A 13801-nucleotide genomic window follows, 5' to 3' on the forward strand; every position below is an offset into this window, starting at 1 on the left:
GTTTTGCAGCTACATGTATGCGTACATATATGCACATGTGTACTGTATGTGCACATGTATGCTAAGTTGCCAGACTGTTTTTTAACTGTAAGACATAGTCAAAAAAAAAAAAGCCTTGGGGCTTCCCTGGTGGCGCAGTAGTTAAGAATCCGCCTGCCAACGCAGGAGACACGGGTTTCAGCCCTGATCTGGGAAGATCCCACATGCCGCGGAGCAACTAAGCCCGTGCGCCACAACTACTGAGCCTGTGCTCTAGAGCCCACGAGTCACAACTGCTGAAGCCCAGGCACCTAGAGCCCGTGCTCTGCAACGAAGACTAGCCCCCGCTCGCCGCAACTAGAGAAAAGCCCACGGCACAGCAACGAAGACCCAATGTAGCCAAAAATAAATAAATAAATTTATATTAAAAAAAAAGCCTAAGAGGGAATTCCCTGGTGGTCCTGTGGTTAGGACTCCACGCTTTCATTGCCGAGGGCCCGGGTTCAATCCCTGGCTGGGTAACTAAGATCCCGCAAGCCGCGCAGTGAGGAAAAAAAAAAAAAAGCCTAAGGAACACTGAGTACACCAACAAATAATATGTGGATCTGGAAGCCAGAGAGACCTGGGTTCTGATTCTGGCTGGTTATGACCTACCTAACCTCTGTGAGCCTCTATCTCACCACCTCTAAAATGGAGGTAATACTATTTACTTCCCGGAGTTGGTGTTAAGGAATCAATGAGCTGGCAAACAGTCCACCAGAAAGCACTTAGACACCATCCCCACCCCTGCCGCCATTTACATGGTGCCCTGGGCTAGGTTCCGGAAGGACGTTTAAAGGAAATATACAAAGATGGGCACTGTCAACGCCAAGCCCCCATCACAGGACCCCTTCAAGCCTCTCAGGAGAACAAATCATCACCGTTTGAGAGCCGCAGGGTGGGGAAGCTATTGCCCAGCACACTGGCTGATAAATCATCCAGCTTTGGATTCTGACCAGAGGGAAAAATCACTTTCCAAGATAAGAGTGTTTTCCCATTATTCTTGGCAGGAGGTGGGGAAAGGCAGAAGGGGAGGAAGGCCTTGGTAAAGAAATACGCATTTGTTTTAAGCAAATCACTTTGAAGACGGGTGGTTTTCATTTTGAGAAAAAAAGTGATGCTTAAAACAGAGGGTGACTCCTGATACCAGCCACGGGCTTGCCAGGAGAGGGAAACGGGGCCCTGGGGTCTGGAGTGCTCCCAAAGTGCCAGAGCAGTGACGGAGGCACATGGGGTGGGGAGGGTCTGGCACAGAAAAGAGGGAACTAACTTTATCAGCTTGCAGTCGCACACTACTTAAAAGGCATCCACTGTATCAGTCATCCAAAGCCTCTATTCATTCAACAAATATTTGTTGAGCATCTACTATGTGTCTAGAACTGAGTTAGGCGCCGGGGATACAGTGGAATAAGACAGAGAAGGCCTCTGCCCGCACCAGGGCTGAAATTCCAGTGAAGGAGACAGCAAGTGCCAAGTAAATCAATGAGGCAACAAGGGATTTACAGGCTGTGATGTAAGCGCCCTGCAAGAAATAGATGTGGTGATGTGACGGGAAGGGAGAAGGAAACTTAAGATGGAGGAAGTCCCTTTAGATAAGATGGCTCAGGAGGGCTTCTCTGAGTAACACCTGAAAGCAGAGCAAGAGCCAGCCAAGCAAGAGCCAAAGAAAGGGTGCTCCCAGGAGAGAGCACCTCAAGTGCCTGGGCCCAGCAGCAGGAAGGGGCTCAGCAGGTGCCGGGGTGGCCAGGGCGGTGGTATGGTAGAAGGAAGTGGCCAAGTGGGAGGGTGACCACGACGAGGCTGGAAAGATAGGCACGGGCCAGATCATACAAGGCACAGCCGGCGGTGGGCAAGAAGGTGGATTCCAATGAAGAGCAACAGAGAGCTACTGAAGGTTGGTACATTGTGATACATGACTTTGATGTTGATTAAGGAAAAAAAGGCACTCTTAAATCATTGCACACAAAGTGTACAGATGATACAATGTCTCCAAAATCAACGATAAAAATTATCACTGTGTTAGAGCTCATGGGTACAGTTATTAAGGAGTCTTGCCAGTTAGAGACAAACTGTTTTAGCCTAAATATGAGATGAAATACATGGAATTCAATGGGGGCAAAGGGGTGGGAGAACTTGTAACTGACAAGGGAACACTATTATTAGCAATTAACTCACAGTCAGCAAATATAAAGCACACGGTGAAACTAATTAACAAGACAGGCTCTAGAAAATCCCCCTAAACAAGCGAACACACATAATGGTGGGAAGGCAGCTGGGAATTGACCCATGTGCATGGAGGTTGCCTGAATCCATGAACAGGATGACTGAAACAACTGGACGTAAAGTCATCACAAAGTAGCTCTACACCTACTTCGGAATCAGAAATCAGATAAATTGCTGAGCAGCGTTCTTCAAGGTTTATCTTTTCTTTTTCTTCTCCTTGGGGCCGGCTGAACATAGGTATTGATAACGTGGAAATTCAAAGCAGAACCAGAAATGGCTCTTCTGAATGATCACTCTCCTTCTAGGACTCACAGCACAGCCTCCCCAGCCCCCATGATCTCTAAGGCAAATAGATCTGTGAGACATGAGCGTGACCCACTCACACCTTCTCCCCGACACCTCCTTGTTCTGGGGAGTCATGTACCCATGAATAAAAGGGCAACCAGGCCAACTGGCCGACCTCAAGATAAACCTATGACACCAACCAAGAGAACTCGACATCCACAAAGGCTGCCCCCAAACAAGCTGGGGACAGCAACATGGGTGGCATTTCAGAGCCCAGCACACTGCTTGCACTGATGGTCTAATATCTCACTGAGGAAGGAGAAGGGGTAAAGGAGGGCAAAATACATCGCTTAGGGAGTGCTGACCAAGTGCCAGGTGCTTTCACGCTCATCACTCCAAATAATACAGCAATCCCATGAAGTGCAGTGATCACAATTTTCAAATGAGAAGAGTAAGACCAGGAGAGATTTTTGTTACTGGCCCCAGGCTACAGTTAGCTGAGTGAGGATTTGAGCCTTGCCTACCACCTGGGCTGGCATCGAGCAACAGGCCAGTGGTATGAAAAGACCCCGATCTAACTTTCTGTCCTGCCTCCCTGTCATTCTCCTCTCCTGCCCCCTTACTCCTTCCCACCACAGGAAAGCTGGATTCCACACCTGGCTTCATCCCAGCCTCCCAACTCTGTCAGCTGCCTCAGAAATGTTACCTGCTCCCAATCCTTCACAGGGACACTTCACCCGTGAAAGGGCCACCTGCAGGCGTGGGGACTCGGGGGTGGGCTTGGCTGACTGGGGTTGTCTCGTGTGCCGTGTCCCCTGGAAAAAACTCATTGATAGCGGTCAGGAGAAGGAAAGAGCCATCCCGCCAGATGACAGGCCTGTTCCAAATCTTTATAGGTGCCGCTACCAAAGGGGCTCAGCCAAAAGCCACTTCTGTCACTGAGGAGGGCTTGGGGAAAGAAATTCCCTTCCTCCGCAAACAAGAAAACTGAAACACCCGGGTCCAAATGGAACACGGTGTTGCTCACCATCTCGGAAGGACTGAGCCAGGACCAAATTCCCCATCGTGCCTCCCTCCCGGCCTACGAAGCAGTCGGGCAACAGGCTACAAAAGAGGCAGACATAATAACAATCGAAACAGATGTATGGCCTACTTACAATCTCAGATGCATCGGCAGCACTCGGGGCTTTGGCTGCGGAAAGCTCCATACCGCGGAGTATGAAATGGTGAGAGCGGGCTGCCTGTGTCTGAACTCTGGGCAGGAGTGTGTGTTCCCTGCTCGCGGAGAACTGCAAGTCTCTGTGATTCACTTGGCAGCAGAATTATTCTAAGCATCCTGTCCCGTACCCAGCCCACCCGCCCCTCCCGCTACACATTCACACTGGGTGGGTTTTTTTTTTTCCTCTCTCTGCGCTTATTTCTGTCACAAATCGAGTGAAATGCGTTTTTTTTTCAAAATGAATCCAGTCTCTGGCACTTGAGAGTGTGGAACCTTTATGACCCCGGCGAGAACGAGGAAAAAGAGCCACCTAATTAGGAAGAAGTTGTAACTAACATCAGAGAGGAGAGCTGGAGAACCACAAAGTCTGCAGTCACAGCAAAATGGAGATTATTCGAGACAGCTGAAACACTCCACCCAGCCTCCAGGAGGGGACATGCACGGGAAACAAAGGGCATATGGTGTTTGCTTTCTTCAACATCCGTTCTCACCATTAAGAGCTGCACCAGCAAACGCTCAGTACTTACATGAGGACAAACCTCACTCCAAAACAGACTTGAAAATACAGCTCATAATCAAATAAATGACTGTGCAAAGCAGAGGCCTACCTTGATTTTTCTACTACATATAAAGCAAAGTTTAATAAAGTCCAGATAACTGGCAGAATGTCTATTTGGCTTAGTGAAGTGTGAATTATACTTGAAAGAAAGTCAATTTTTGTTAATTCCAAGTTCATATAGTAACTCGAAAACTGACATATTCAGGACAGGATTTTATTTTTTTTCCTCCAGGAGAGATTCCAAGGGGCTAACTTAATAACTAGATAAGAATGATGTTCTATTATTTACTACTAGTGACATTTAAACATTTCTATCCTAAAGCAAACAGGTTTTTCTAAAGAGACTTAAATCGTTAATATCCCACATAAGTTAATGTTACCACCATTCCCACTACTGCCCACACTATTACATCATCCAAAGGTAAACTTCAGAGCACTCCCTGACCAGACGGTGATGAACTCCTGAACTGGTGAGATCTGAATTGATGACACTTTTCACAGAGACGTAAGGCTAGGGTCAGCTTCAAAAATGCTCAGGTACCATTACTCACAAGCCTACCCAGCAGAGTCCACTCTTGGTCACAGGTGCCCACCTATCCCCCATAGAGCCCATTCCCAGCTCCAGAGTGGCAGCCTAATTAATTGTAAGCCAATTATTGGTTCAGGGTGGGCAACAGGAACTCAGCTCACCCAATCAGACTGCAGGAAAGGGCTCCTCCTACATACCAGCTATGAACAAGGAAGCAGAGGGCCCCGCTGCCAAAGGATGCCATCCTACAACTGCCTGACAACCACAGAGAAACCAGCCCTTGGGTGAAACTACTGCCAGACCGATACCATGGCAGAGAGACAGCAAGAACACAGGTCTATGATGTCACATTAAGCAGCTGATCACACTGCCCTCAGGGTCCACCCTACCTGTAGCCTCCCGATTATTACTGAGATAACAAATATCCATGTTTAATCCAGTCCCAGGGAGGTTTCTGTTACATGTGATCTAAAGCACTGCTGACAGGAACGGTCTGGGGAGCCAAGAGCAAGAGTTTGTAATGTGGCAAAAGAGACTCCTCTAAAGTTAATAAAACACTCACAGAAAACATTCCGCTTAATGTTAAAGAAAAGGGAGAAATTACAAACATGAGTGGTTGCCTAGGGCTGGGTGTGGAAATGGGAGTGACTGCAAATGGGCACAAGGTTTCCTTTGGGGGTGATGGACAAGTTCAAAAATTAGATTGTGGTGATGGTTACACAACTCTGTAAATATACTAAAAACCACTGAATGGGACACTTCTAACGGGTAAATTTTACAGTATATAAATTAGATCTCAATAGAGCTGTTTAAAAAAAAGGGGGGGCTTCCCTGGTGGCACAGTGGTTAAGAATCTGCCTGCCAATGCAGGGGGCACGGGGGGAAGATCCCACATGCCGCGGAGCAACTAAGCCTGTGCACCACAACTACTGAGCCTGCACTCTAGAGCCCACGAGCCACAACTACTGAAGCCCACGTGCCACAACTACTGAAGCCCGCGCGCCTCGAGCCCGTGCTCCGCAACAAGAGAAGACACCGCAATGAGAGGCCCGCGCACCGCAACGAAGAGTAGCCCCCGCTCGCCGCAACTAGAGAAAGCCTGCGCGCAGCAACGAAGACCCAACGCAGCCAAAAATAAATGTAATAAATAAATAAATTTATTTTAAAAAAAAAGCTACATGGGAGCAGATGCTCATTCAGGAGAAGTCACAGGTTGAAGAGACTTTTCCTCCATCCACACCTGATGGCAGCACGCCCCTGCTTAAAATCCTTCCTTCAGTGCTTCCTGATTCCCCGTAGACTCCAAGTTCCTTACAAAGGGACGCAAGGTCCCTGTCACCTCCCGACCTCACTTTCCCCACTTCCCATTTTACTCGCTGGCGAGGCTCACTTCCAGAAACTCATCAAATTGTTTCCCCTCTGCCTCTGCTCACAAGGCACCTGCTTCCTCGCTCGCTCTAGCTATCCTCTTCACCCGATCTAGTCCTTCCTATCGTACCCCGGCTCTTAGGTCCCCTCCCTTTGGGTTCCCTGAGCAGACTGACTGCTTGTCACAATGGGTGAAAAAGTATGTTTCTGGGTCTATCTCTCCCACCAGGCTAGACTCCAGGGCCTAGAACAGCACTCCAGACATGACAGACACTTGATGGACACCCACTGAACTGGTCTGAGCTTTCTCTTTGGGGAAGGACACCAGCTTCTCCTATAGGTCCCTTGTGTCATTGACGTTGGGGGTGGGAGAGCCAGAGGTAGGTCCTGAGTGTCCTGGCTCCCACCCACACCCACTTTCCTAGAGCGACTTCAGGCTCAGAAAGGGACACAGGGGCCCACAACATGTACATGCCACCCTGTAAGAAATCCCTGTCTCCGACCATGCTGAGCACTTCTGCTTCTCGGCTCAAACGCTCCCTGATGCAGAAGGTAATGGTGACAGTGCACAACATCTCTCTCACTGTGTACAAGCTTTCAAGAAAAGGAAGAGCAGGAATGTCTGACTTTTTTTTTCTGATTATGGAATGTCCCTTATTTTTTTTTAGCCCTTAGACAAGGTAAGGAACTGGGGTACCGAAAGTCACAAACGCAACAAGAATGGGAAACACTTGGTTTTAAAGCAAGACTACACATTTTAAAAGGGACCCAATAGATGCAGGAATGTTGGCAAGATCGTCTCCACCTGGTGTCTGATCTTCCTGCAGATCTCAGGGGGAAAGATTAATAGCAAAATTTAAGAAATGTTAAAAGGCCAGTTCCTGGAGAGTCTCGGTGTTCACAAAAAAGAAAAAGTCACTCTGTGAAAGGAACAACCTGCAGAAACCCACCGTGGAGTTGGTGCTTCATCACAACAAAGATATGGCCCAGCCCTCCTGCTTGTCCGGGCTCTCGCTCTCGGAACACCACCAGAAATGAAACTCCAACACAGGAGAGCAAGGAAAGAGCTGAAACAACACTTCAAATATTCGCAATGGTAATTTCAACTCCTACCTCATAATCATGACTCCTCTTTCCCATATTTGGGCCCCAGCTTCCCTGGACACACTCCGGGAGCCTTCACAGACATTATCTAATGCTAAGCAGGTCAGCAAACCAACCATTAAGTACTCTCCTTTTTCTCTATGCTCCCTGATTTAAGCCAGTCTGGGCACAATCTTAAAGAACTGGTCAATTCCCTTGGCGGGGCTGGGGTGGGCGGGCGGGCTTTCTCAGGGAGTTTAGATCAAACAAGAAGCCCTTGGGATGTCAGATAGTTTGTCTTCAAAGCTGTCATTATCCCCCTTCTCCCCCCCCAAAAGAAAAACAAAGGCGACAGATTTATTACCAAATCACTTCAGTAGCTTTTTTTCCTCCCTAAATACCTGCCTAGCCTCAGCCCCTGTGACTCTAATCCAATCAGTTTGGTGTGTGGCCTGGGAATCCATGGTGTTCAAACTCCCCCAGGTGATTCAGGGGATCAAGACAGCCCCAAAATAGAGGGCTGGGTGAAAAGGGTCAGTTACACCCTTGCTACTAAAAGAAGCATCAATCTCGGCCTTCCCCCATTCACCCAGCCTAGACCCCCTGAATCCGAATCTGCATTTTAACAAGATGGGAAAGGATGGATCCGGAAAGCTGGAAGGCACGATAGAGTTTGAGAAGCTTGGGCTACACCATCACCTGGCTTCACAATCTCCTAGGCTGTGTTTTGTTTGTTTCCCCTTCACAATTGAGAGAAGCAGCAGTGGGAGGTCACCATCAGAATTCACATCCCACGGTTTGTCAGGATCTTACTGATGAATGGCAAAAGGGCCAAATCCGGCTCCCTCCCTCCCACCCTCCCAGAAACTATTAGATTAAATGTAAAGGGAGTCAAAAGACTAGACACAGCCTGTTTTTTCAATAAAAGCAATACATTTTTCCATTTGTGCTGGCAGCGTCAACACTTACATTACTGCGCATGTTTAAAGCTACCAGCCACATTCGATTCCTGCACGGGCACAGCAGCAGGACCTGCAAAGTCTTTGAGTATTAAAGAGCTCTGCGTGGACCCAAAGCACGCCAAGGTGAATAATTCTTAGGACTCATGAGAACTATTAATTGCATCCATTCTTAAAAATCAATATACTTCAAGAAACTTTTAAAAAATTCATATGCTTATTTCTCTTGTTCAAATAACATCATAAGGCATTCACAGGAAGTCGTGGTTCCAAGTGAATGTAGCTGCGTATTAAAAAAAAAAAAATCTCTCAGCAGCCTAACACCCAGCTCAGCAAAGATTTCTAGCAGGTTCTTAGAACCTGACAGATTATGGTACCAGGTACCCCTCATGCTAATTAAGCTCCACATTGTTGTTGCTGTTGTTGTTTTAATGTAGCCAAGGCCACCCAGACAATCCTGTACCCCTGCACCATAGTACAGTCAGGAGTGAGAGAGCATGGACTCGAGTCAAACCACCAACAGGTTCAAATTCAGCTCTGGCATTGACTATTTGTTCTCCCCTGGGCAAGTTACTTAACCTCTCTGGTCCATGGGAAATGCTGTATAAGAGCAGACCTACTAGAGAATGGACTTGAGGACACGGGGAGGGGGAAGGGTAAGCCGGGACGAAGCGAGAGAGTGGCATGGACATATATACACTACCAAATGTAAAATAGATAGCTAGTGGGAAGCAGCTGCATAGCACAGGGAGATCAGCTGGGTGCTTTGTGACCACCTAGAGGGGTGGGATAGGGAGGGTGGGAGGGAGGGAGATGCAAGAGGGAAGAGATATGGGGACATATGTATACGTATAACTGATTCACTTTGTTATAAAGCAGAAACTAACACACCATTGTAAAGCAATTATACTCCAATAAAGATGTTAAAAAAAAAGAAATGTTGTATAAGAGTTTGCTGTTTTTCCCTCCCAGTATGTAGTACCATAAATGGTACAGATAAGAGAACTATGTACACAGGAGGTGCTCAATTATTACTACTGGTTAGAGAACACTCCACCCAGATTGCATTTCCTTCAACGAATGTTTCATTACCCAACACGAGTAACCTTCTGGTTGTAACAAGAGAGGTGCTTGCGGGAAAGTTTTTTTTTCTTTCCTCTAATGGCAAAAAAAAAAAAGAAAGAAAGAAATCAATGAATATGTAAAGTTCTCCCCCTCAAATCGTGTACTTAATATGGTTTATTTATATTATGACTTATTTATTCTCAGTGGATAAGCATTATTATAGAAAAAATTATGAAAAGCATTTGAGCAGGTGAAAAATGCATTCTACAAAACAGGAGACTGGTACCAATGACATAACACTTACTGAGATCACAAATGCTGCTTTCCAGAACGTTCTGGGTAGGCAAATGCCAGACAACTGCCTTCACAGTATTAATACTACATAGTAATATATGTAGTAGTAAGACAGCAGAGGGAATTGGGATGTTGAAACTGTTTAAGCTACCCATTTTCATCTGTTTTTAAGCACTCATAACAAATGAACAAATGATAGATCATTCAGTGTATTTATTAAATCCACTTCCCTGGGCAGTTTCACTAGCCAACACTTTAACGTAAACTGAGTTACCCTAAGAATTAAACAATAGTGTTCCTTTTTTTTTTCCCCCCACCAGAGGCTCACTTTCAGAATACCCATCCTTCCAGTTAGTTCTTACGAGGCAATCATGCGAAGTTGGGCTACTGGTGTTCAGATACCAAGGCTGACCTATAATACAGCTGCAATCTCCATCAAGTCAGGTAGCCTCTGTGGGCTTCAGCTTTCTGTCTGTAATACAGGAATAATCACTACCTGGGGTGGGGTTGGGGTGAGGATTAGCTGAGTTAATGCACATTCCCTACAATTAGGAGAGGAGTAAGTAATACACCCTTACTGGATAAATAATAAGGCCTCTACTCACAACAGCAAATTCACATTCCTTTTCACTCTGTGCCAGGTCCTGAAGTGGTTATAAAAAAGGTATAATAGGCTCTCCCCGTCCCCCAAAATGGGGGGGGGGGGAGGGGAGAGGAGTAATTACTGTCTGTGTTTAAAAAAGAGAAGAAGAATGTGAGCAGAAGGGAACCCACCCACTACTTCCTCCCTGGGTTAGCCTTGACAGTGACTCAGCTGCAAGGGTCGCGCTCATCAGCAATATCTCCCTAGCACTGTGACCTTCTAAAGCTGAGGGGATCCAAGCTTGTTCATGCCTCAGGGCCTTTGCACTGGGTGTTCTAGACTTAGATGGCCTGAGTAATGGCAGGAACCTCCTCATCACTCAGGTGTGAGCTACAATGTCACCTCCCCCAAGAGGCCTTCTCTGATGACTCTGGCTGAAACAGCTAACACACTACACCGGTTAGTCAACTCTATCCTTTCCCCCTCCTGTATTTCTTTGTTGCATGTTTCACGGTTTATGGTTTGTTTGGTTTTTTTTTTTTTTTTTTTTTTTTTTTTTTTGCTTGTCTGCAGTTAGGCTCTCTTTCCTCTGTTAGAATGTACGCTCTCTAAGGGCACAGACCTTGTGAAGCACGTTCCTAAAATGGCACCTGGCACATGGAGGGCACTCAGTGGACAGAGCTACGTAATACATGTGTTTGATAGTTTCAACAGCTGTGTCATATCTGCATCTGGTTCTGATGATTGCTTTGTCTCTTCAGACTGCATTTTCTTGCCTTCTGGCATGCTTGTAATTTTTTGGTTGAAAGCCAGACATTTTGTATAGGGCAGTAGCTACTGAGGTCAATGAGCCCTTAGTGTGGGGATTTATGTTAATCTAGTCAACAGTTGGGCTATGTTGACGTGTGTTGTTCCTATGGACATCAGAAACTTCAAATTCCTCTAGTGATCTTCTTGTTTTTGGTCCCCCTCTTGGCTTTGGGGATTCCCTTTGTACTGCTCCCCAGAGAGAGCCTGTCCCTAGCAGCTCTCCCTGCTATGATCCACTGTTGTTACTCCTGAAGGCTTGTTAGCATGCTCGGGGCGGGGGGGGGGGGGGGGGGGGCGGGGGGAATGGGTTCTCGAATATCCTAAGCCTCAGTCTTTGGAGTGCACATGGGGCCTGGGCCTGTGTCTGGGAGGTGAGGGTTCGCCTTCACAAGCGCTTCTGCCCCTCTTCCGGGGACAGAGCTCCGCCACCCCTTTTCCCCAGCTGCAGGGGGTGCCCTCCAGCGTTCTTAGTCCACAGCCTTGACGCCCTTCTCCATGCAGATTAAGACTTTTTTTAGGTGAGGTGGGGGGCTGGGGGCTGAGTGGAATTCCTTCCCCCAGCTGCAATGGCATTTCACAAGTGCCCTCAGACCATGTCCTTCCCCCTGCAGAATAAGCCTTTTGTTCCTTAAGGGACAAGGGTCTGAGTGGATTTCTCAATGGCTCCTGAGCCAGTACCCCCAGCCCACACCGTGAGTTTTCTCTGGATTTTCCTCAGTCTTCCCTGTGAGAGCCAGGTGGGGTTCCTGGAGGGAAAGCCTGCAAAAGGGTGGGACCCCCTTCTACCCCAGTGCTGCCCCCAGGAGCTTCGCACTCAAGCTAGCCCACACTCAGCCTCCGGCAATCTGTCAAAACTTTAGCTTCATCTTTCTACCTTACTGCTATGGTGTCTGGTGGCTTCTGTCTCTAGTAAACAAAAGTCTTGTGTCTCAGAAAGTGCCCCCCTCTCTCTCCAGATTTTGAAATGGCCGTTTGCTCTGCGAACTCAGTTCTCTGTTAATTTCTAGTCTGTCCAGATTTTTTCTTATAAGCGTGGGAGGGACGTTTTTGCAGCTCTCTCCATCTCTGAGCTGAAACCAGAAGTCTCTTTACTGGTTTTTAAAGAATCAAAAGTAAGTATGAGAAAATGGTAACATTTGATAAAACTAGGTGGTGTGTAGGTAGATGTTGTTTATATTCTCGTGTCCTTCTATTATTTTAATATTTCAGTGACATTTCAAGATCAAGGTGTGGGTGGCCACGGTGGAAAACAGCACTACTGTATAAATAGACTGAGATATGTATACAACATCTGGTTCTTGTTCAACAATATATAGAAATCACCTGAATTTTAAAAAACAACCATCATTTTTGGCAACACTTCAGAAACTGTCATGAAAATATATAAATCACCCCAATACCATTAAAATTTAGTGTTAAAGAACTAAAACAAGAAACTAAAATAGAAAAATTAATGTCCTGAAAGAGAACAATTTGTGCATGTTTATAAATCAAAATACATGACAATATTACATGTTAATTGGTTCACTGTCCTTTAAACTGATAGCCAACCATTATTATTCATATTCATGGGAATTTGAAGTTACTAATGCATGTGCCTGTGGACCATAGGTCATTCAGCAAGTGCTGGATCCCAGGCCGCAGTATATCAGGCAACACGTGGGAAGCTAACATCGCAAATCTCGGACTGCCACGCCTCCCCTTACCTGCATTCCTAATTTAATATAACCGTTAATCGCATATAAATGAAAGCAGCAATGGCTTGGTAAGATCCATCTCATGCAAAGAACTTTCCCTTTTACTTAAATAATTCACTACCTTAGATAATAGCAAGTAAATTATATGCTATGAAAATAAATGAACCATTAATGACTCCAAAACTTCAGATTAATCTTAAGGATTGTATATTAAATTCAATTAAACTAGATGAATATTTAACACACTTCTTCTCTATACTTACGACCATTCTAGCCACTCTGGGGGAAAAAGTGGGTAGACATGAATAACCTACCAATCTCTGCCCTCACAACAGACCCCATGATGGGTTACAGGGCTGAGAGGAGCCTGCGTGACCACGCAGTCTGGGAATGGCAAATGCCTGGCACAGGCGAAGAAGGGCCCTACGGTACGTTGCATTAGCAAAGAGGGTGACTTTTAATTATTTTTATGCTTTAGTATTCACTTGTACATGCCAATTAAAAGGAAGAAAAGGAAATATCATTTTTAGTAAAGTGGATGCGTTTGGCTTTTATTATAATGAATGAAGACAGGCCTAAGTTTGCCTGTAATGAGCCTTAAATGGGATGACTCCACCAATGATGAATCCGTAGCTTTAATTACCATGTGTGGCTCTGTTAGATGTACCCCAGGTAGAACTGGAATCAGGGTGACCAGTTAGACAGCTAAATAACACACTTTCCCCTGCCTGAGAACCATCGCTTGCCAACTGTGCTATGTCATTACCAGAGCTGTTTACACATCAGCTACATCCCTGCATTGCAACAGGCTCGAAATTAAACTGCACCTCCAGCTCGAGGGCTGGGGGTGATGTTCGGCTGACAGTTGGCAGCACCCTAGACTGATGGTCACCTTAAAATACCTGTTAATGGGGCTTCCCTGGTGTCACAGTGGTTAAGAATCTGCCTGCCAATGCAAGGGACACGGGTTTGAGCCCTGCTCCGGGAAGATCCCACAGGCCCCGGAGCAACTAAGTCCGTGTGCCACAACTACTGAGCCTGCGCTCTAGAGCCCGCGAGCCACAACTACTGAGCCCGAGTGCCACAGCTACTGAAGTCTGCGTGCCTAG

General features: G+C 46.5%; 1 protein-coding gene across 7 annotated transcripts in view; it reads right to left on the minus strand.

The window, feature by feature from the left end:
* SH3KBP1 (SH3 domain containing kinase binding protein 1) overlaps nucleotides 1-13801 on the minus strand; it is a 337377-nt gene that overhangs the window by 253057 nt on the left and 70519 nt on the right. The window contains exon 1 of one of the 7 annotated variants that reach the window (XM_082375633.1): nucleotides 3684-3810. The exons of 5 other annotated variants lie outside the window; for them this stretch is intronic. In XM_082375633.1, the coding sequence (XP_082231759.1) occupies nucleotides 3684-3734 (51 nt within the window). In that variant the 5' untranslated portion in view covers nucleotides 3735-3810. Of the gene's footprint in view, nucleotides 1-3683; nucleotides 3811-13801 lie in introns of those variants that run through there. One more of the 7 variants, XM_082375637.1, reaches the window with a different exon arrangement.

Source organism: Balaenoptera borealis (genome assembly GCF_965194805.1).
Source record: "Balaenoptera borealis genome assembly, chromosome: X".
Taxonomy (NCBI): Eukaryota; Metazoa; Chordata; class Mammalia; order Artiodactyla; family Balaenopteridae; genus Balaenoptera; species Balaenoptera borealis.